The sequence below is a fragment of the Corvus brachyrhynchos genome, unplaced genomic scaffold (assembly GCF_000691975.1).
Source record: "Corvus brachyrhynchos isolate BGI_N302 unplaced genomic scaffold, ASM69197v1 scaffold281, whole genome shotgun sequence".
NCBI classification, from domain to species: Eukaryota; Metazoa; Chordata; class Aves; order Passeriformes; family Corvidae; genus Corvus; species Corvus brachyrhynchos.
Genome location: NW_008236509.1, coordinates 4,657,799 through 4,681,901, shown reverse-complemented (window position 1 = coordinate 4,681,901; position 24,103 = coordinate 4,657,799). Strand labels below are relative to the sequence as shown.

The 24,103-nt window shown below is 35.5% G+C and overlaps 1 protein-coding gene across 2 annotated transcripts in view; it reads left to right on the top strand.

Annotated features, from left to right (window-relative positions):
• The window catches only part of METTL15 (methyltransferase like 15), a 90,983-nt gene extending 68,530 nt beyond the window's left edge, over positions 1-22,453 (top strand). The window contains exons 3-5 of one of the 2 annotated variants that reach the window (XM_008644082.2): positions 13,823-14,014; positions 16,076-16,254; positions 21,895-22,453. In XM_008644082.2, the coding sequence (XP_008642304.2) occupies positions 13,823-14,014; positions 16,076-16,254; positions 21,895-22,340 (817 nt within the window). In that variant the 3' untranslated portion in view covers positions 22,341-22,453. The remainder of the gene's footprint in view (positions 1-13,822; positions 14,015-16,075; positions 16,255-21,894) is intronic. The other variant, XM_017726375.1, reaches the window with a different exon arrangement.
• The last annotated feature ends 1,650 nt before the right edge of the window (positions 22,454-24,103 follow it).

Here is a 24,103-nt window from a genome sequence, read left to right as displayed (position 1 = left end):
TTTGAAATGTTACCAGAGCATGTTGTAGGAACACCAGTGGAGCCATCTACAGTATTTTGAAGAATTTAATGAATTACCCATGGTTTTGCATTGGCAAAGAGACATTTTTTCAAAATAAAAGGTGATTTTTTTCACTTGAAGTGCTGGTATTGGTATTTATAATGATTTCAGTAGTTCAGCTTGTGAATGGGAGCACAAATATATTTGTAAAGTAACAAAAATGAGACCTTTTTCCAATGAGAGTTGTTCTACTCAGCAATGAATTTTTTTTACTGAAAAGTACTGTAGCAAGTGGAGAGCAATGAAATTCAATTTACTGGCACTTTCAAAGAAAACCATAATAGAACTGAAAAATCAGCTATTTTGAGAATGTGCAAAAATATTGAGATGTAAACCAGATTGTGTTGAGAGCTTGATTCTTAAATTTTTCATGTCATTAGGTAAAGATGAGCAATTATTTTATATCCTGCCAAGAATCCAACATCAGAAGCTTTTAAGTCATGTATTAGTAGCCTGATATGGAAAATGAGCCTGCTTGTAGTAAATATGTAAATGATTCAGGAGTAATTGTTTCGCTTTCTATGTGACAAAATACAACTAAGAATGATTCCAGAGGTATGTCAAACTGCTCTTGTTTTATAATTTGATTAAATAGACAGTTGCTATATCTTAATTTCAAGTTTGTCTTAGTAATTCAGGGAAAAAAATTAAAAACAGGATCAATGATCTGTAGTATTTTTGAAGACTTAAATAATTTAAAACCCTTTGTCAACTTTATGAACAAATTGCACTAAAGCTTTTCACCTGCCTGAAGGGCTGCCATAGATGTGGAGTCTTTTGGAGTTTCTGAGAAACGACTTGAAAGGCAGGAAATTCCAATTAGGTGTTACAGTGAAAAAAATGGCCATAAGGGCTGTAGTACTGGAAGAGGTTTCCTGGAGAGCTTGTGGAGTATCTTGGAGGTATTCAAGGCTCAACTGGACCTGGCCTTGAGGAACCCATCTGATTAGGTCTGCATTGGGCTTTGGACTGACCAGAAGACCTCTGAAGGTTTCTTTTGCAAATTATTATCTAGTTTTGTGATTTCCAGGTAAGAAGATGGCACTTCAAAAAAAAAAATTCTCTGTAACAGTCTGAGCATTTGTGGATCAAATGCTAATGTGGATTCTTGCCTAATTCCAGTTTTGGAAAACTTCAGTTAAAGTAAATGCTGAAGTAGACTGTAGTTGCTGTCAAGATCAAGTTGTGTATTTTCTAGCAACTGGAAGGGCATTCATCTTGATGTGAAAATTACCTGTAATTATTTTACTTAGCCTTTAATAAAGCTAGTAACATAATAGAAAGTACTTGTCTAATTGAGGTATTAGCTACTACACAAAACAGATAGAAAACTGCTCATAGACAGAGAAATACAGCCTACAAAGTCCCAAGCCATGGAGCAGAAGGTTAAAATGTTCTTCTTAGATATGTCTGTTCTGCCTTATTCTAGTTGGATAGAATTATACTTAAAAATACCACTAGAGTATTGGGTTTTGTTCGGGGGTTTCTTTTTAGAGTATTGCAGAACTCTCCTTTTATATCACATTAAGTTAATGCCTTTAGACTATGTTATTGCTCTCTGTGGAAAAGCAGACACTGACTTTTCCTTCAATAACGATCAAAAGTTGTTGATCTTGGGATCCTAATCATTCTTTTGTGGCAGAAAATGGGTTTGTAATTTCCTTTCTCATATTCTGAATTAAGAAATAAAAAGAAGCTAAAAATAATTTTATCTGAGAGCAGTGTATTTTTTTGAGTTTTCTATCAGAAAATAGCAGTTTTCAGTCAATATCAATGTTATGTTTGCTTAAAAATTCCCCAGAAACCACTTTGGGAAAAATTAATAGAAAGAAGCCTTTTCAGTGCCAATATTGTATTTATGCATTCAGTTTAGGCGTTTCTAAAAATAAAAGGAATCGTTTATACCTAAGGGGTATAGTTATTCTTAGGTTGGAGTATGTTTATACACACGTAAAATGTGTAATGTGTATATGTCTTGAAAAGTTTACATAAACAGTTTCAGGGTGAACTTTTCAATGGAGAATTACAATAGCTGTTCAAATATAAACATGCTGTAAGAGACTTCTACATCACTGAATCCAATTGCATGGTATTATAAGCCACTGCATAATTTAATCTCCTTCACTGTGCTCTATCTTAAAAGTAATTAGGAGTTCTATATGCAGTGCTCCAGCTATTCCAGAGTCTAATTTTTCATTATATGAAACTTTTTAAAAATTTCCTGTTAAAGCAGTTACCTAATTTAATTTTAATTGAAGAAAATTAACTAATAGTTTATTAATATCTATTAGCTCTTTTCTCTCCTTGGCTTTTAAAATACTCACTGTAGGATACTGACATCTATTCTCGCCCTTCTTTTTTGTATGCAAAACAAGTCTGGGGTTTTTTTTATCCTCTCATCTCATAATCTGTCATTTCTACTCATCCTGTTTTAGCTCCTCTGTGCCAGTTCCACTTTGAGTTGTTCTTTTTTAGATAAGGCTCCCCTAATGACATACCGCACTCTGGATGAAGTCTTACCATTAATACTTTTCTATTCCGATTAAAACTTCTGACTTGTATATTGTAGGTTTTTGTTTCCCTTTTCATAGCTGTGTTCCTGCTACTGTTTACTGATAAAAGGTCAACTAAATCTTCCTAGTCCTTTTGTTCATGATTATCTCCAGATATGAGCTTCCAGCTCGTACAAGGGTTTTTTTCAGGCCCTTCAATACATATTTTCACACTTGGTGCTTTGAACTCATCACATTTTTCTCTGGTAATATTTTAGGAACTTTGTCATCCTTTACTGGGGTACGCAACAAATTTAGCTAGACTGACATTGCCCCTTCTAGGTTAGAAACTTCCTGCAAATATTTTTTTTGATTATAGGTTTGTAAGGATCGTCTCATGGTACTTTAGATGGAATTATGCAACAGCTTCTGTTCTCATGGTCTGCCATATTTGTATACTTCCACATTACTTCTTCTATATGGTATCTTTTTGATTATGTACTGTTTAGTTAACTTTCATATTTGGTAGAGCTGACTCACAGCTTTTTTTTTTTTACCTCAGGATGTTGTCTTGTTTCACAAATGGGGTGCCTTTTTGTTCTTTTTTTTTTTTTTTTTAATGTATCTCAATTGAATATATTTTCCCAGTAGAGAGAAGCAGAGCGGTAATTTAAAATTGCATGTGTAGTTTCAGGAGCAAACATTATTCAATTAAAAGTCCTCTTACTTCTCCAAATACTTACAACTTCTGACTTTATGTTGTAATCTGCAGTGACAAGTAATTAGACGGCATGTAGTCTCTGTGCATAACAAAATACATTGTTGAGACTAGGGTATTTCAGTAAAAACAATAATTATTATTTCTGATCTTTACTTTAAAGATAATTTTCACAATTTCTTGATGTTCATTTTGTAGGAGGGAAGTTCATTTGAATGCAGCATTTCATGACTTGTATGATGTAAAAATGTACAGGAAACACTGAATGTCAGGAAAGAGCCTCATTGGTGAAATGCATTTAAATTTCTCAGCTTTTATTACAAGCTACTTAATAAATGACGTAACAGAATTAGAATTTAATATAGAATTGTCTGTATGATTCTACATGGATGCTAACTGGTGGTGTCTAAAGAGCGGCAAGATATTCATGTTTCCTGAACAAACTAGTTTTATTTTTATGATTGCTTTATGAAATTGAAATTTTTAAACTAGAAAAAACGTCAAGATCACTGGGAAAGTGAATTGCTGCCAGCTTGTGTTTTAAGACAGCATTTTAAATCACAAGCATTCTTAGAATTTTTAATATTGTATTATTTTGTATAACTTCAGTGGTTTTTCAAAATTTAATGCTCACTAGTGTAACTAAGGTGATCTTAGGGGATATACCTAACTTTGCATATGCAGTATTTGAAAATAATGACTTTCTTGAGGTTTTGATTTGATGAACTAGTAAAATACTCCCTTTTAAGTATGCATATGTTATAATCTTTAGTGTGATTAAGCACACTACTCTCTTCCCAAGATTGGATTGCAATGTTATGAGAAACAAAGATAGATTTAATTTTGATTTTAAGTGTTTCATAATTTGGAGCAAATTTTCAGAGTTTGTAAAAACAGAAGTAACAAGTATAATATAACGAGGTAAAGTTGTGTAGAGAGTGAGTAGCAGAAGCAAAGCAATCTTCTGGTGTAGATTTTCTGCCTGGTTATAGGGGTCACTCTGATCTCATTTCAAAGCTAGAAGCTCACCAGTGCAGTACGACAAGGATACGTGGGTAGAGCATGCAACTTATTTATTCATAAATTATCAAAAAAACTCAGTAAATTGGTGGCATGATTGCTGTTGGGTTTTGGTTAGGCTGTTTCCTAATACAGCAAAAATGAAGACTTACTCTGGAGAACTGCAGAACCTTACAAGGCAGCAGGTGTAAAGACATGTAGTTAAGTGGTGTGCCAAAACACATTAGGTTTACTTATGTAGGCTATGAGCTGACCAGTGAGTAGTGAAATACTGGGCTTGTTCTTGAAAACTTAATGAGCGGTGTTCACTGATGGTTAGAAGAGCGTGCTAAAAACTACTGGGAAAGAAATATAGACAAAATACTGAGTATTAGCCTGTCTTTTAAACCCATTATATGATTACGTTTTTAATTCTATGCAGAGTTTGTGTTCCCTTGTCTGAAAAAGGGCAAGACCTGGTATGAGCAAAGGTACAGAAGAGCAAAGGCTTCTGTAACTTCTAGCTGAGTGATACCCCTGTTTCACTTCTGTCCTTATTGCATTCCTCTTATGTTCTGATTTTCTTATTTTTCCTTCCAACAGTTATAAGCATATAGCTGGGAGATGTGATGCTGTCCAAGTGATTGAGAGAGAGTTTAATGCTTGAGGTGTGAGTCAATTAAAAATGTAGACATCTTCTTCTATGACATAGCTTAGAAAAGAATGACAGGAAGGAAGAAAAAGTTACTTGTTTCATTTGTAATAAATAGTTGATGTTAGATGTATTTATCCTCAGTGTTCTAAGGTTTAACTACTATTTCAAACAAGGAAATGGTTTGTCACAGAAAGAAGAGTTAATTACTCATTTTAGTAAGATAGAAACATTCAGAAACCGAAATGTTGCAGTGGGGGAAAGCAATTACTAGAGAAATACACTCTTTTTTTCTGTTCATTTAACAAGTGGGGCAAAGGAGAGGCAAATGCTTGTCTTTTTAAACTGTAGTGTTTCATATATGGAATTTTGGTCATTGTACATACCTGATCACAATTAATCAGTAATTGATCAGTAAAGCTGTTTGAATGATAAATCTGTTTTTGTGCCTTGTCTCTAGTCTGCAACACTCATTACAGTTTCAGATTCCTCTGAGACTGGGTGTTAAAACTGGGAAAAAGTGATCTGCCCCTTTACTGCATGTTGAAAAAAAATCTGCCGAAATGATTGTTGCTACAGATTTTAGTATTCTTATATTCATGGACTGAAATGTGTTCATATATAGCTGCTATGTTCCTGATGTCAGTTTGTACTTTTCAACTTGCTGGTGTATATCCAGAATTTCTTTCTGTATTCTACTGGTTTTTGACAACTGATTTAAACAGAACTTTTCTTCCTTCTATGGCCAGTAGCAACATTTTTTTGGAGTTCAATAAAATACCATTGTGTCTTTAATGAAAGTGTGAATTTATATGTGAGTTGTTGTGGACTGGAGAGGCAATTTTTATCAAGATATCTTAGGATGCCAGTAGAAAAACAATAGGGGTATAATTATTAAGATTTATCAACTCTAAGAAAACTTGCTTTGCTGTGTTTTCTTACAGTGAAAAATGTTCTTAGAACTTGAATGATGAGTTGGACATTCACCCTTAAAAAGTGGTTGTGCAAGCTGTCATCAGAAATGTCCAACAAAAGTCCAACAAAACTTCTTGCAGTAATTGTTAAAGTGATAGTGTTTATTGGGAGAGGTGAAATAACAGGCAGATTCAGCTGGTATGTGATACATACATACTGGTTGTGATAGGGCACTTAAAATTGGTGGTAATAAAGCTGAGGGTCACAATGGATGTTTGGTAGTCCTGAGGTAATGATACGTGTATTCAGCTGTTCCTGCTTATGTCCAATGATCCTCGTAAGACTAGGCAGTCCTATCTGTTGCTGTGAAGGCTAAACTAAGGTATACCTCCAAATGAAATCCCCAGATGGGGCAATGTAAGGTCAGAGAAACATTTATGACTTTTCTGAGGGTGGTATCTTACCCTCTGAACTGTTATGAGTGACAAGCAAATCATTCTGACAGCTTGGTTTTCTTTGCACATCTGAATGATGACAGCATATTACATATTCTACATATGTAATAATGGTGTCACGCATAACAATGTTATGTATTTTATAGCAAAGGCTTTAATGGCTGGATGCAATTGCATAAAATTTGCTCTTATTATGCAGCAAAACTTTGTGTTGCTTAGGAAACTTAAAAATACATTTTTTCAAATTTTGGTGGGACATGTAATACTGAAATTTGCCTTGATCACTAGTCTTACTCTGTTAGTCTTCTGTGTTGCCATAAAAGGAAAGGAATTCCTTCCTTAATCTGTAATTTAGCAGGAAACATTGTTCATTAGGAACTTAAATTTTCATGTTTGTTTTAATGGGATTGAGTATACCTGCTATGGAAGATGTCTAATATCGCAAGATTTTGGATGTACTCAGTGGAAACCATCTTTGATATTTGTGCTTTTGGTTTAAAAATTGTATCTTTTCCTGTAGTTGAAACAGTGTCTTCTCCAGTAGTTTTTGCTGAAATTGTGTTAGTGGACAGAATAGTAGAGTGCCTACTTAATATAGAAATAAAAATGAACATTTAAATAGTGAGCAATCTCTTTTGAGCCATCCTGAAATTTCTTGCAGGTATGCTTGAGAGGTTGTTAGAAACAATTTGGGGGGGCGTGGTGTCAATGACAGAGGAGGAGTAAAGGATTGCATCATTTTACCGAATGTGGCAGAGTGTTGGGAGATAGTTAGAGGATCAGGGACATGGATCATTGATAGAATTATGGGATCAATAAAAGAACTATACAAGCAATAGGCCTGCAAGCAAAAGGCCTGTGTGAGAAAAACTCTGCATGAGAAAAATCCTGTGTGAGAAAAAAGCCTGAGAAACAGAGGGAGTTTTGAAGATTTACAGCTGTGTAGATAAGACCTGGAGAAGGGAGGGTGAACTCTGAATTCTTTTAATCATAACATAACTGTAGAAGCTTGCCAATGTAAGTCCAATTATGTAGAAGTAGAAATTAGCTTTGATAAGCTTTAAGCCACTTAGGAGTTAACAAGCTGGTATACTATATAAGTGCCTTTGGATTGCTAATAAACGGAGTTTGCTCTTATCAACCACATTGGTTTTGGACTGCAATTTCTCCCCCCGCCAGAGTCCACGGACTTTTTTCCTTTTTCCAACAGCAGAGTAAGGAGAAGAGGAAGTTTTCCTGGAAGCTAGAGGAGAACAACTGAAGCATGAAATAATTAGTTTCATGAGGGTTTGTATAAGAGAGAAAGGTGGTTGACAAGAGGAGGCAGAGAAAGACACTCTTGGGATAGCAGTTCTGACAATGTAAGATGTTCAGTGTTCTACAGGTCAATGCAAAAAGGGGGGTTTGTTGGGGTTTTTTTTGGTGTGATGTCTTCAGGTTATAAGGAGAGAAGTAGTTGACTTCAAACGTATGCATACCTTTTAAATGTTCTGTGCTCTTAAGTGGGAATACATGGTAAATAAAAGTTTACCAAGTTAAAAATACTTAAAACGACATTTCAGAGATCCTCACATAGAGTACAGTTATTATTGTAGCAGTCAAATTTGAAAATCTTAACTTGGTTCTATGGAAATTGCTTTTTACTTACGCTTCTTCCTGTTTTCAGGTCTTGGTTGATCAGTGGCTGAGATTTGAATTTGTAATTTTGTTGCACAAAACCCAGCCTAGGCTGAGTTGGAAGTTCTCAAGTAGATACTGGGCTTTTCATAGATCTGTAATTAATTTTTTTATAAAACTAGAAATGTAATAATGAAGTTTTTTTATAAGGTGATAGATGTCACAATTTGTGGTTTTACTTTTTTTCTTGGTGTCATGGGTTGACCCTGGCTGGATGCCAGGCACTCACGAAAGCCACTCACTCACTCCTCTCTGCAGCTGAACAGAGGAGAGAAAATTTGATTTTAATTTTAAGGGTCCATGGATTGAGATAAGGACCAGGAGAAATCACTCATCAAATACCATCAAGGGCAAAACAGGCTCATATTAGAGATATAAAGTGAATTTATTACTAACAAAATAAGAGCAGGATAATAAGAAATAAAATAAGCCCTTAAAAACACCTTCTCTCCGCCCCTCCCTCCTTCCCAGCTCTACCTCCTACCCCAGCAGTGCAGGGAGACAGGGAATGGGGGTTTTGGTCAGCTGTGACTTCTCCCGATGCTCTGGGAGAGGAGTCCTTCCCCTGCTGCACCGTGGGGTCTCTCCCAGGGGAGACAGTTCTCCGCGAACTCCTCTGATGTGAGTCCATCTCAAACAACAGCTCTCTGCAAACTGCTGCAATGTGAGTCCCTCCCACAGGCAAACAGTCCTCGAAAACTGCTGTGGCATGGGTCACTCTTCTGTGTGGTGCAGTCCTCCAAGGACAGGCTGCTCCGGAGGCTCCAGCCTGGGAGCAGGGGCCCTCTCTCTCCACCAGGTCTCCCACTGGATCACAGCCTCCTCCAGGCATCCACCTGCTCAGGCGTGGGCACCTCCCCCACGGGCTGTGGGTGGATCTCTGCATCCTGCTTGGATGCCCATGGGCTGCAGGGGCACAGCTGCTTCACCATGGTCCTGACCACAGCCTGCAGAGGAATCTCAGCTCTGGTGCCTGGAGCACCTCCTCCCCCTCCTTCTTCACTGACCTTGGTGTCTCCATGTAGTTTCCCTCACAGGTTTTCACCTCCTCCTCTTCTCTGGCTGGAATTAACACTATACTACAACCTTTGTTTTGATTTCTTCTTAAATATGTTATCGTAGAGGTATTACCTCCATTTCTAATTGGCCCAGCTTTGACCAGCGGCATGTCTGTCTTTGGAGCCACCAGGGATTGGCTCTGCCAGACGGGTGGAAGCTTCCAGCAGCTTCTTACAGAAGCCACCTCTGTGGGCCCCCTCTGCTGCCAAAACCCAGGCCATGCAAAACCTATGCACTTGGCAAGCATGAAAACCATGCCAAATTTCCATTTGACAAAAGTGATTTAAAAATTTTTACAGAATATTCAGATACATTTTTTGAGAGGGATGTTACACTGAGGCAGAATAACATGGCAATTTCCAGGTAGGATGCTGAAAGTTCCAGGGATTTATGGCTAGAATACTTCATAATTTGCTTCTAGGTGTCCCTGAAGCATTGCAGCCATGAGTGAAAATTGCAGCTGACAGCTGTGAGTGACCTCAGTGAGGTGAGTCAGTGTCAAACCAGGTCTGTACCAGTATCCTCATTACAGCTGGTGCTACTTGGCACCTTGATGGCAGTCCCAGTGGATTTACTGAATCAAAGCACCAGGTTGGTCTCCTTGTTTGATGTGCACTGCCAGAGTTAGCTGAAAAACTTTGTTTTCTGTTCTGAAGAAGCCATTTATTCTGCTTGAGTAAAATGTAGTTTCCACTGCTGACAAGGGATCATCATGTGTTTATACATAGAATTTTTAAGTGGAGCAATAGTGAAACATCAAGAGCAAGTATTATTATGTATACATTAAAAAATTATGAAGCACCCTTAAAGTATCATTGTATATCTCTGTGAAATTACTTGAATGATTGATGTCATATCAATGTCTGTGACAATGGAGAGAAATTAGATGAGAGAAAAGATTCTATTTATTTTGTAGAAGTTGTGTTAATGCTTTACTTTTTTTCCTGTGCGGGTCCCTCTCAACTGAGTAAAATAAAAAATAAATATTTTTATAAAGCATTGCAGAATACCAGAGATTAACTGAAACCTGCAGAGCCTGAAGTATTTTAGGAGACATTGAACTCTTTCTCCTTCTACTCTTTCATATAGTTGAGAAGTGCAGATCAAGTCCTGTCTAGCAGAATTACTGCGCTGTGTGTCATAATATAATAAAATATTGTGTTATGACCTGAACAAAGGACATGAACCCAAGGTTCTGTATTATTTTCCAACTGTGTTATTTCCCAAGAATTCTGCAAGCTTTTGAAGTTGTTGCACAAGAAAATCTATTAAGGCCCCACAACCTTAGTTGCTGTAAATAACTTTTTATTCTTTTTAAAATAGGTTAGGTTGTCCGTATTCCCAGTGTTCTTTTAAAAGCTTATATATGTTTTTCCTGTAGAATGTCAAGATTACTAAAGAGGGAGTGAACATGTTGAATATTTTGAGAAGTTAGAGATTGCTTGTCTATAGCAGTTGGGAATTTATCAAAAAATTAACATGCTATTACCCCATACACACCCCCACAAAGCTAATATGACAGGTATTTTCTGCTTTTTTATATCCCCAGACCATATTCTCTGAAATTGTCTTAGTTTTCTACATGGTATCTTCAAGTCATTAAATATTAAACCCTGCAAATCTTGTTTCTCCATTTATAAGAGAGGAGCTAAAAGCTCTTCACAGGTTTTTTTTATGTTTCTAAAATATTCTGAATATATAAAATGCTGTTCAAGTACTAAGTTTAAATATTTTCTCTTAAGCAAGGCAGTTTGGTTTAGTTAGATTTTAACCTGCTAAGATTGCCTAAAATGATTACAATGCTCTCTATGTGACCCTTTGTAGTCTTAACAGCTTTCAAAGGTATCACCAAGACCTGATGAAAATCCCCATTCAGTCTTGCTAGGTAATGTTTTGATATGCTCTCTCATCTCAGGCTTCTTAGAACTATAAGCTTGGCTGTTTTTCTTGGTATTTACGGATGTTCCCTGGTTTACCTTTCCTGCTTTTTCCACTAATCACTGTTCTTGCAATATATTAAGACAGAAAGAGTAATAGATTTTCGCACTGGGTAAGTGTGGTCGTAGAACATAAATCCTCTATTGACCAAAGAAAACATTGGAAGACTGAAAAAGGAAGTGGAAAGAATTCTGCATACCTGGATGGAGCAGAAGGCATGTGACTGTAGGAAATAAATTTTTTTAACATAGTTTATTATTTAACAGTTCATTATTTATTATTTATTTGAGACTTTTCTGGAAAGTGGATTTGCAGATCATGTAAATGAAAACCTGAAGTCAAAAGGAAGTTGAGGGTAAATTAAGAATATTTTGAGAAATCCTGTGTGTAACAGGCAGTTTTTATTTGAGTATAGGCATAAAGAATGGTAGACTAGGGAAGAGTTTCATTATCTTTTAATAAATGTTCTGAATTCTTGGTAAAATATTTTATTTTAAATAAATGTGTCATGCTTATAATCTAATAGATTAGTCCTTGTCATCATTATCATCATTGTTACTATCCTATCAAAAAAAAGAGTTGATATTTGTATTTCCTTTCTCAAGGTAATATATCTTTCATTGTTGTGTACTTGGTTTTATTAATTGAAGTGTATGAGATAGCCAAGATACTTAAAATTGTGGTTTTTGTTCCACAGAGAAACAGAAATTCAGAGAACTGGCCTGAACATTGTAATATAGTCATTATAACCTTATAAAAACATCTGGTTTTAGTGAGGATTTATATTCAACAAGACGCCTGTGTCCACTATTGATACACACAAGGCGGTGCATAATAAGCACATTATATAGAGAAGCTGTCATTTCACACAGCTGAAAGACTGACATCAAATGTCAACCTAATAATTTTTCAATCCTTTTTTTTATTTGCAAACTTCAGAATGTTTTCCACCTGAAGCATCTCTCTACCAAAGAGTAAATTTCTACTTACTTAAAATTTACTTCTTTTTTTAATTAACCTTTTCTAATCACAAAAGTTTGGCAGATCACAAATCAAAAGCTGTAAACATCTTAGCTATCCACATATTTATGACTTGCTTAAAGAAATGTAATAAAATTTCTAGTTATTCAGAATAATTTTTCAGATCGGTTGGTAGAGCACTACTTCAGAGCCACTGACATGGATTACTGTCTACTGGGGGACTGGACAATGGCAATTTATAATTTTATCCAGGTCTCATTTATTTTCATCTCTCACATATGGAATTTTAAAGTTCATTCATTTGCATGAGTCATGAAGTTAGAAACACTTCCCAGTTGGAAAAAGTGGTACATATTTTCAAGAAAATTCCTCTCACTATATTGAGGAGGAAATACAATCTCAAAACTATATAACTATATAGCTTAAATTGGTTTAAGTATCTTAAGTGGATCATTGTGCTTTTCAGGAACTGTCAGTTCTTATTATGCTGAATAGTTGTATTCAGTTATGGGCTGGACAGAAATCGATTCAAAATTGTGTGTGCAATCATAATATCCCTCATGGGAATTGTTCATTCACACTGTTTCCCAGGTTTTGTGCTATGTTTAATAGGTGGATTTGTTCTGCTCTAATGAGGAGAACATTGTGTAGCTGAGTGTTCTTCCATGTGGTTGGATTCATAAATGTCTTCCTTTTAACGGAGCTTTTTCTCTCCACATGGAGGCAGTGGCTTCCTGGTATGGGCAGAAACATGTTTTGATTTGCAGGTACTGCTTAAAAATGTTGATTAATCTTTTTAAGTCTGTGAAATTCATTGAGATTTTGAGAGACAGATAAAATAAATCGTGTAATTGTAAGTCACCTTATATACAGGCAAAACCCAAAAGTTTGGGATTAGATACCCAAGAAAGCATTGGAAACCTCGGAGATCATAGAATCATAGGGTAGCCTGAGTTGGAACAGACCCATCAGGATCATTGAGTCCAACTCCTGGCCCTAGGTGGGATACCCCAAGAATTCCATCCTGTGCCTGAGAGCATTGTCCAAACACTTCTTGAGTTCTGTCAGGCTTGGTGCTGAGACCACTTCCATGGGGAGCCTGTTCCAGTGCTCAACCACCTTCAGTGGAGTTGGATACTGGAACCTGTGGAGAAGATGTGTTATCTTCTCCCTTGCCATTCCTCTTTTCCTTGCCAGTATGGGAATATTAAGAAACCACCACTTTAAATCTAAGAAAGCACAGTAAGTATAAAAGTGCTTGTAAAACTACTCCCTCCAGTGATCAGGTGCCCAAATCCAAATTACACTAAGTGTTTTACCTGCTTATGTTTCAGTGCACCTCGTTCTCCCAGTTATTTTTAAAATGACAAATATCACTAAAAAGGTGTTTGGTCCCATGGCAGGAATTTGGAATTCTTTTCCTGGTGGGTAAATATTAACCACAAGGTTCTGCACTCTTGTTCCATTTTGTCTGCTTCTCTAGGTCCAAGATCTGTTCTTTCTTTTCTGCACCTTGGCCTCGCTTGACTAAGGGGCATGCTAAGCAGGGCAGGTACCTTAGTAGTCAGGACATTCCTGCTGAAGGTGTCCTTTTGAGTTCCTGCATACTGAAAAAAAAAATTTTAGTCAGGTTTCCCTTTCTTTAAGATCAAACAGGAAGGGAGTAAAGAGTTAAAGAAGTTGAAGTAGCCACTGAGGGGTGGTTTGGACCAGTTTTCAATGTTGACATATGAAAATATATAAACGATTACTTTGGGAATAGTCCTATTGCTTCTGAGACAAGTTGAGTTCTATTGTCTAATTCCTGCTATGCAAGGGGGAGAGATGGCATTGTTATAATTAAACTTGAGGCTATTTATTTGCTACTTTCTTACAGGAAACAGATTCAACCTCTTCTAGGACAGTTTAGCCAGTCAGAGGCTTTGCTAATCTCATCTGGGGTTGAGCCAGGGACTCTGGATGGCGTTCTCCTGGATGCTGGCTGTTCTTCTATGCAGTTTGATACACCTGAAAGAGGTTTTTCCCTGCAGAAGGATGGACCTTTGGACATGAGGATGGATAGTGACAGGTACATTATAATAGACTATTTCTTCTTGAACATCAAAAACTGTCTGCTCAGCAACCCCTGTGCATTTCCTTTCCTCTTAAAATGAAGAATTCTTATCATCAAACCACATCTAATTTTGCATGAGTATCCTGTCTTTCTTTTGCCAAAAAGCTTTTTTCTATCTCAATGCTCAGCCCTGGTTATTGTCTTTGCCTTCTTTGAAATAAGAGGAAAGTTCCAGGGATGAGTAGTTAAACCAGTAACATTTTATTAACTGTACCTTTGAATTATAACATTTTTGGAGTGTATGGTATACAGTCACAGGAACATCTCCCTTTCAGAGGCTTATTATTTCTGCGGTTTTTCCACCTGCACTAGATCTGCAGGCTCACAACTTCTTACTGCAGTCCCTTTCCTTTTCTGCCACACTTACTATTTGTGGAAACTTCACTTGAGCAGGTTCAGTTGCTCCCCTAGGAAAGGAGCAGCGTCCCTCTTTTGTGCAATGGCCATCTGATCCAGTTTCTTCTCTGTAAAAGGAACGTAATAAAAATAAATAAGTAAAATCCTATCCATTGTATCTGCCAGTTTAAATCAGGTAGCTACATTGTATAAAGTTGTCTTCCACGTCCATGTATTCGTTGTAATTTTTAATAGCAAAATTATAAGCTTCCTTTCTCTTTGTGTAGGAGGCACATCAGGCTTACTTAATTGTCAAATTAATAATTACTGAGTAAATAACCTGTATTTAAATTTGGATTGGTGTTTAGTACTTTCAAGAGCATGAAAATCAGTTGTGGAATGATGATTTCCGCTTGTGGAATGTTTTTTATCTTCAGACAACCTGATGTGTTTCTGCAGCATTTTGCTTTTTGCATGAGCAACCAAAGATCTGTCTTGTATGGATGATGGCTGTAATTGCATGATGCATTGCATGACAGAGAATGACAGTTTTTTCTTTGTGTTTTGATGAACCTGGAGTCTTAAAAAATGCCATTTGTTCTTTCACTGCTCACAGAGAGCCCACGGGAAGCCTCAATTTCTAAGGAATTAGCTTACCATATTAATGTTGAGTCTTAACACAGCAAATTTCATGATACTTGCTTTTTCTGTTTTCTTGAAAATGCTCCCATGATTCTCCTGGGATTCAGTCCTCAGATTTCAAAAATCTGAACTCCAGGCTTAAATATAAGTCTGATGCATCATGAGAAAACAAACACAGAACAAGAGCATAAGAGCAAAGGATACCTGAGGCATAACAAAAGCTTTACACTATGGTTGTTGCTATGATACTACTTGCCTCTAAGTTTTGTTATCTTTTGTAAGATGCTGCAGGGGAGTAAAAAATGCCTGAAAGAGAAGAAGAGAATTTAGAAGAGAATTTATTAAGTAGTTCGTATGTTTTCTCTGATTAGTAAACCCAGAGATGATGTTCGTATAATACCTTGAACTATTTCAGTAGCAAAGTCACAGAGATTTAGATATATAGATTGAAGGCTTACACTGTCCAAATGGTAGTAACTCCTGTAATTTGTATTACTAGGTCATTTCTATTATCTCAGAAGAGTAGTTATATATAAATTCTTATGCCTTTTATTGAAAAGTAATATTTAATTATCTTCATTAGCAATTGTTTTCATAGCAGGAGATGTGAAAGAAAAGATCCTTGAAATCAGTTCTGACTAGAAAACAACATATGATGCAAGGTGGCTAAAATGAACCCATAAGAGGCAAGTTTATATTCTAAAGCTGGCTAAATAGAAAGGTCACACATAATTTCCATCCTAGCATGATACTGGAATATATTTATTCTTGTCACCTTATTAAGCATAGCTTATGATAATACTTGGAAGTCAAAAACTGTTCTAATTGAAGTTAAGGAACGAACTCCATTTAGACCAGCAAGAAAAAGGATTTAAAAGGTGCAAGCTGTTTTCACAGAGTTGCCATCTCCTATTTGAAAACCTCAAAGGCACTTGTATGCAGTGTGTGTGTTTGACTTTATGTCTCAACGCTATGAAGCTTCACCTCTTGTCAATGAAAACTGACGTCAGTGAACTAATTGGCTCTTCTCGTGCGTAGGTACCCTGACATGCCCACTGCTGCTGATGTTGTGAATGCTTTAGATCAACAGGCGCTTGCGTCCATCCTGAGAACATACGGGGAGGAGAGGCATGCTAAGAAAATCGCTTCAGCCATCGTTCAGGCACGCAGCATATACCCCATCACCAGAACTCAGCAGCTTGCAAGCATTGTTGCAGGTACCCTCATTAATTCTTCACAGTGGCTGCTGAGGAGAAAAAAATATTAATCCCCAAGGTCCCAGAGGGATCTATTTGTACTTGAAATCATGCAGGATCTAATCCTGCCTATTCTGCTCTGATGTCAGCTCTCTTTTTCTTTTTTTTTAAGCTCCCATTTTTTGTATTGTAGTTTGACAATTAGTTTAATAATAGATTTAACATGAAGTGATTTATCATTTTGTCAACGAGGTTGAACCACAGAATGACAGCAGCCTTGGGTATTCTTTATCCTGGCTATTGATAAACTTTCAAATATCAGATATGTCATATCTGTCTTTGTTTTAAATTTCTGTATTTTAATATTTTGAGGGGAGGTACCATGGCAGTTTTCAATTATGAGTGAAATCAGATAATTTCTATCTTTTTAAAGAATCAGGGAGCACAAAGAAATACATGACTTGCTTCACCTGGTGCATGCCAACTAGATCAGCCTGAAGCGACTATTGAAACACTTCATCTTCCTTGCTCCTCACTGTAAACAACTTGAACAAAATGCAGTTAGGCAGGAACAGTGCTTACATCAAGAACCTTTACGTTCGTGTTCTCAAGTAAAAATTTTCAAGGAAAAATATAAGACACAAATCCTGTTCATTAACATTCTAATATGTAGTGTCAGGATGTTTTATTTTTTTTAACCAAATGGCGAAAATCACTGCATCTTGTCATGAATAAGTCTAAACTGCTGACTTTGAATATAGACCTTTAAAATTCTAATCCAAATTTAACATTTGCTAAAGAACAGTGTAAAATATTTTATCAATATCCTGAAGAGTATTAAAAAATGTATGGTATACTTAAAAATTTGTATTACTTAAACTGGATGTCTAAGGCACTTAAGTTTAATGATGGAGAAATTAAAAGGTTTGGATTTGCAGAAGTCAGGATACTTTAGCAAAATGTCCAATAAACCAAGGCCCAAAATTTAGCTGATACGATAAAAGAACCTAAAGACACCGCTTGCTGTTGTAAGCCCCTGCTGTAAATATAGTGAATACAAGCAATCTTAAAAAAAATCAAAGAGATAAAGCACTATGTGTCTTTTATAAACCTTACATTTTTAATATCATCCTTAGCAATATCCTGAAATAATAATTTTGGGCTTTGTCATATATGTCTCATGCTTTTTGAAAAACTATTGATTGAGACAGTGTACTACTACTGAGTTTGAAGCAACCATATCACTGTGTTAAAGATATAACATGTTATGTGTTGTAGACAAGCAACTCAGTAGTTCTGAAATAATTTTGTGCCATAGCTTAAACTAAGAAGATAAAATACTAGTGTATGAAAGAGAGCAATTGAAGCTCCCTTCATGTTTAATGTGCTGCATGTAAGTCATCAATTGTCACTTTCCTTGACAATGAGAAGGATTTTTTGTTCTCACTTGAAATTTTCTGCCGTCTTTGAAGGGCTTCTTGATACATGAGTCATGTGTGCATCAGGTAGTGTACATGTCAAAAACAATGAGTCTAGCACACATCTGCCAAGACAATAAATATGTACGTTTTGTGTGCTTTTTTTGGAATACACAAGTAGTTATAACAATTTTAGAGCTGTTACACTGATCCCTGTTTGCATAAAACTTCTTCCAATTTTAATTGGATTCATCCAGTAAGGAAGCACTATGGTGGATCCTATCTGTTTTTGAACTGATTAAGAAACCTTAAGAAAATTTTTGGTAATTGTGATATGTTTTGATTCATTTATCATCTATCATTAATATATATTATTATATTGGTGAAGTTATTGGCATAAGCCAGAGCTAGAGAGCCAGAGACCACAGCTACAAAAACCTCTTGATGGCACAGCCCAAAAACCACTGACTAATTCAGGACTTTACCAGAGTAAAATTTATGACCTAGTAGTTAAATGTTATGTCCTTTAAAAAATAAAATATTAATTAGAATAATAAAATCTTGCATTTTAGATTTTGCAGATTCTTTGCAAGCCTGATTATCTTCCAGAACAGAGTCATTATTTTTGCCTAGTATAGGAACCAGAACATAAGCAAAAAAATCTAGCCAGTGAGGCTGGATATGTATGCCTTTTCTCTGCTGGTGTCAGTATCTGAGAATTTGTGTAGTGTCCATATTTCTTTCTCATGTTATTGATTACTATGGCTTCAGATTTTCTAGAGCTCTGAAGTTTTATCTTAAGGTCCAGCTGATAATCAGAATCACAGTGAATCTAGATTTGGACTAACCTGAACTTGGAAAATTTAATTTCTTTTTATAGAATGCTAGACTACTGGTCTTTCCACCACCCTCCAAAAGGTTAGAACATGTATTGCAGTTGCTAATTGATTGGGAGATAAAAGTGAAGGATGTAGTTTAAAAAAGCCCCAAGCAAACGAACAGCATTAAAAAATTTGTCTTTCTTTTTGTGTTTATAAATATTATCCAAAAGGTTTCTGATCTGTTCAAGTAAGATCTCTATGAGCTATGAGGAGGAGTTTTTGGTTCAGTTTTGTGAACAGCATCTCTTCCTGCAGCACAGTCAAACTCTTCTAAGTGTTTGTAATTTTCACAGAGCTATTTGCAACATTGAATGCTCTGTAAATACTAAAAATCAGTAGTTCTCAACTGAGGGATTGTGAACAGATGTGTGGAAGTCGATTAAGAAGTACTTCCTGATGTCTTTTGTTGTACTTCATTGAGTTGTTTGGAAACAATAGGTCTAACTGCATGTGCAGGAAAACTGATGATCTATTTTGATTTCTTTTCAGTGAGCAATATACCTTGTTATCTATTAATTTTTGTCCAAAACTTATTTTTTCTGATCATTATTTAGATGCATAATCTATTCACACACAATTTTGAGATCAGGTAATCATTTGGCCTTAACTTGAAAGGAGTTGATGATGACATGTTAAAGAAATTTGAAAAGTTTAAAAAGCACTTTAATCAGTAAAGTCAATTTCATTCAGACTGGTTCACTTTTATGGACTTTAATTATCAGTTTGGAATTTGTAGTATTGCCTGAATTTCAGCTGGGTGAGAATTAACACTGTACTGAGGGAGCCTAGACAAAAGGACATTAGTTGCGTCACAGAAACTTATTAAATGCAGTGCTAATTCAACAGACAAATTCCTGCAAACAGGTGCACGATCTGAATTAATTTCTAAACTCTCCCACTCTCTTACACTCTGGGGACTTTAATAGTTCATATTGACAGGCACAGCACATTGCTAATTTTATTCACAAGCTTTTAAAATTTCAATACATTTCAACCTGTGAACCTATTAGATTTTTTAAAGTGTAAGTATCATCAGGGCATCCTAAAACTAAAAATGATAATTTCTCTCACTGGGATTTCAAACCAGTCATCTAGCCAGAAGCGTGGTGGTTTTATGAATGAAATTCATTTTACAAGCTTCCCATACAGTTTTTTTCTAATGTTTTTGTATATACATTTTGTACAGCCAGTTACCAGGAAGGATTTTTCCAGGGGCCTGGATGAGAGATAATGTGCCTGAGCAGAAAGCACAAATAGATTTTTATTTAACTAAACTAGAAGAGTAAGAGTGATAGGAGAATTTTTCATCATACACAACTGGCAGTCAATGGCTGTTCTAAGGGTTCCATTTTCAAAGAATCTATTTATAGGTATGTAAAGAAATAAGGAAACAGATACTGTGCCTGTTAGTACAAGCTTGGTGTCGGTTTCTTGGGACACCTTACATTCTGTAATTTTTAGTTCTCCTTTTAATTTAGGTCTCTCATCAAAATGAACTTTGTGACTTATACAATAAGAGTATATATTCTTTTTATGATTCATAGTAAATATAAAGGGTTATGTTCTCAAGAGCAGAAATTATACTAACTAGCTAGTGTAACTTCTTCTAGAGTTTGTAAATGATGGAGAAGCCTAGCCTCCTGCAGGCTACATCTATTTACTCTGTTTTGTGAAAGAGCTTCAAGCCACAAATTCCCATGCAGTCATTTGTTGGGAGAAGTCGATCCTGTTGCCACTTTCTGTCTTGAACGATTCAGATTATAAGAATTGGAAACAGCCACAGCTACAATGGGTCTCTTCAGTGAATTTAGGAGCTGTTAATTTGGAGATCAGAGGAGGTAGAGGCAGGGAAGGTAGTTAGGAAAATCAATTATGCAGAAACATATCTTAGGGACATAGCATACATGATAACAGCTTTATTAATAACGATTGAATTTTAAAATCCTATTATTTTCCTCTGCCTTTGCTGAACACTGACATTGCTTGGGTGTTTGTGATATGCTTTGTGAACACTTAGACTTTTTGACATAAGTAAAATCTTACCTTTAAAACTCTCAAGAATTCCACTAATAAATTATTCTGTGCAAGCATGTTATGGGTAATGATATCTCTATTAATTTTTTTCAATCACCTGTGCAGATGTGAATTTAGACAACTAGTTTCAGAGGTACAGTGTTCCCCTCTTTTACTTCACTATATAGAATATCAATTACTTGATTATGAGCTGCATTTACTTCAAACTCTTTGCTTCTTGTGTTGCAGCTTAGCACTGACATGAAATTAGGGCATTCTAATACATACATACTAGTTGTATTGCCTCTTGTTTAGAAAAATAATTGTCCAGTTATGAGCTAGCATTATTCATTTAATTTATCTTTTCCAGACTCCTGTGGTCCCTTACATAATAGATTAGAAATTTAGTCGGGTTTCACAGATCTTGTAGGATTCTTCCACTTCCGTTCCTCTGATCCATCAAATCAGGCTTCTCTAGCTTTTTGCTCTGTACTCATGTAATGAAAATTCAAGCCTAAAATACATTAAATATTGATATAATTAAGTTTCTATGAAAATTTCTGTCTCTACAGAAACTTGTTTAACTCATAATAATTGTGGGGAAAAGAAGAGGGAGTTTTCTGCATCTAATAAAAATATTTAATCTAGTGATTTTAGGTCTGACAAACCTTGACGCATTCAGCTCTATAGACACGTGAAAACACGACAGTATCAGCTGTATTTTCTAAATTTCTCAAGGTATTTTTGTGAACATTTGAAGAAACACAGGTTCTTCACAGGTGTAGTGTTCAACAATTGCTATTCCCAAACAAGGATACCTCTTCTAAACTTCAATTAATTCATTGAAAGATAGTTATTACCAGGTAGACATTGTCTTCAGTTATATCTGCTTGTGAAGAAATGCAGTTATCTAAAAGGCAACAGGTAAAATTGTGTCCATCGTACATTAGTTTTTTTTCTTAAAAGCATAACAAAACCAGAAATACCGAACTGACATTGATTACACTGAGCTGTTAGGTGAGACTTATCTATCCTATTTTTTTTTTCTTTATCTTGGTTTCAGCCATTATTTTGTAGTTTAAATTTGTGATGCTTTTGGAGAAGGAATTTCTCTAAAAGATTCTAGGGAAAAAACCCCAACACTTAACAACAAACAATCTTCGTTTAATAGGGTTTACGTTCAGAGATGTGAATTCAAAACATAAAATAAAGATATGTTACCAAGAAGGAAGCTCACTACTCAGGGTTCAGCTTTGACTATGCTTTCCTTTAAAGTCATCTTGCATGAGTGAAAGTCAGAATGTAGAAATACTAAGTTATTAACATGCACCTTTTAAAATGTATGACAGGTGCTTTTCCAGCATCAGCACTCTATGCACGAAAGGACTTGCTTCAGAGACCCGCACATGTTGCTACTAAAACATTTCAAGGCCTGCGAATATTTGTAAATGATGAGCTCCATGAACTCTTCATAGGACTGAAGACAGCTGAGAAGTTTCTAAAACCTGGAGGTCGCCTTGTAGCCCTCTCCTTTCATTCCCTAGAAGACCGTATTATCAAACGTTTTCTTCGTGGAATTGGCATGACAGAAAAGTACAATCTTGGCTCAAAGCAGAAGATAAGACAGGCTCTGAAAAATTCCTCCAAAGGAGAAGATACACAACAATCTCCCTGTGGAAAATTCAATTCAAAGTGGATTTTTATGCACAAAAAAGTTCTCACACCCCAGGCCAAGGATATTCAAACAAATCCAAGAGGAAGGTCAGCCAAGCTAAGAGCTGCTATTAAACTCTAAACCAAAATATGTGATTACATAATTGTTTAATTTCTTTAAATTTTATTTTCTAGAAGGCTAACTGGACAGATAGTATCAAACTGAAAAAATAAAATGAAGGCTGTTAGAAAACATTTCTTTCTTACCTTTGTGCTTCTTTTCAATTAGGAAGTAGTATAGAGTATGAAAATGCAAAATAAATGCATATAAGTGGGTGTCACTAATTATACAAAAAAGACATTTTTTTTAAAAGACCATCAAACACAAAGTTTATAAAAATTGCAGGTTTGATGTATTTCTAGTATTCCCTTTAGATTAATTTCAAAATCCTGGCATTAACAGTCTAAATTCAGTAGCTAATTGAGACAGACATACTTTTATGGGGGTGGATTTCACACACCTAATTCAGATGTCTGGTTTGTCTAGAGTAAGTTGAAACTAACCTAAGAATTCTTGATATGTTCTTGATAAAAGCTAACTTGTTGCATGAATGCCCATGGGACAAGAGCTAATTCTTAAATAAAGTGACATCAGTATGTCATGTTCTATCCAGGAATTCATAAATGGACTCTTACCTTTTTTTAAATAGATATTTACTTCTGAGTGCTCACCTGGTTGTTTAATGATTAATAATTTTAAATAATGAATGTATCTTTGGGTAAAAAGGGGTTCTTAAAACACCACTGTTGGCACTTGGACACTATAGTAAAGCAGTCAGATTTGTACTTGATCATCTGAATTTCATCCTGCAAACATAACTTCTGCATAGATCCACTACAGCTTTTAGGTGTTGATGGAATTATAATTAACCCATCAAAAAAGCAGTATTTTGGGTCTTACAAAATATTCTCCTTTGCTGGTGATCATTTATTAAGAGGTAAGTATTAAATTATTTTAGGAAAGGCCCACTCTTAACACCATCTTTGTGTGCTATACTAGATTGTAGAACATTTAATATAATTTCTTTTTTTAGTTAATATGAATTAAATTTAGTTTTGGTTTTATGTTTTATCTTAAAATACCACTGGTTTTCTAGGTTTATATGCTAAAATGAATGGAAAATAGTATAAGTTTCAACTTCTTTGACCTCTGACTCATCTCTTCAGGAAAAAGCCTTAATTTAAATAATCAAATTGGTACCAGGATTTCATTTGTGATCTCTGAAACTTGGTTGGTAGAATAAAATAATGCAATTTCTGACTCAGCTAAATGACTACTACACTAGCTTCTGAACAACTGACTGGATCATTCTGAACTTGATTTTCATCAAGCATTCTCTTTGTGTTGATGTAAATGATTACTTCACGGTAGTTTTTTGGGTCATATTGACACAAGTTGATATTTAGTTTCACTGTCTGTAGTATACAGTATAGTGAAATAGCTGCATATTGTTTAATTCCTTGGTACAGGTAAGTCATATAATGTATTCTTAGGTATACATGATAACATCTATTGCTAATCTGAAATAACAGTTAAATGATGATGAGCATTTCACTCTTTTCTGAAATTTCAGTATTTTTCCACTAGCTTCATTATACATGCTACTTAAATAAAACATTCCACTTCAAATAATATTACTTACTCTTGTCATCTTTGAGACAACAGACTGCACCCTAAATAGACATTTTTTCATGCAAACATTAAATATAAATAGATGAGGTTATTTTTAGCTAAGATTTCATACTGACATGTATTTCAATTGTAGATTTGAAAAATTGTGCCTCCAACATAGGCTTAGAAGAGTTATAGTGCCATGCTGTGCATTGTTCAGGACATGCTCCAGG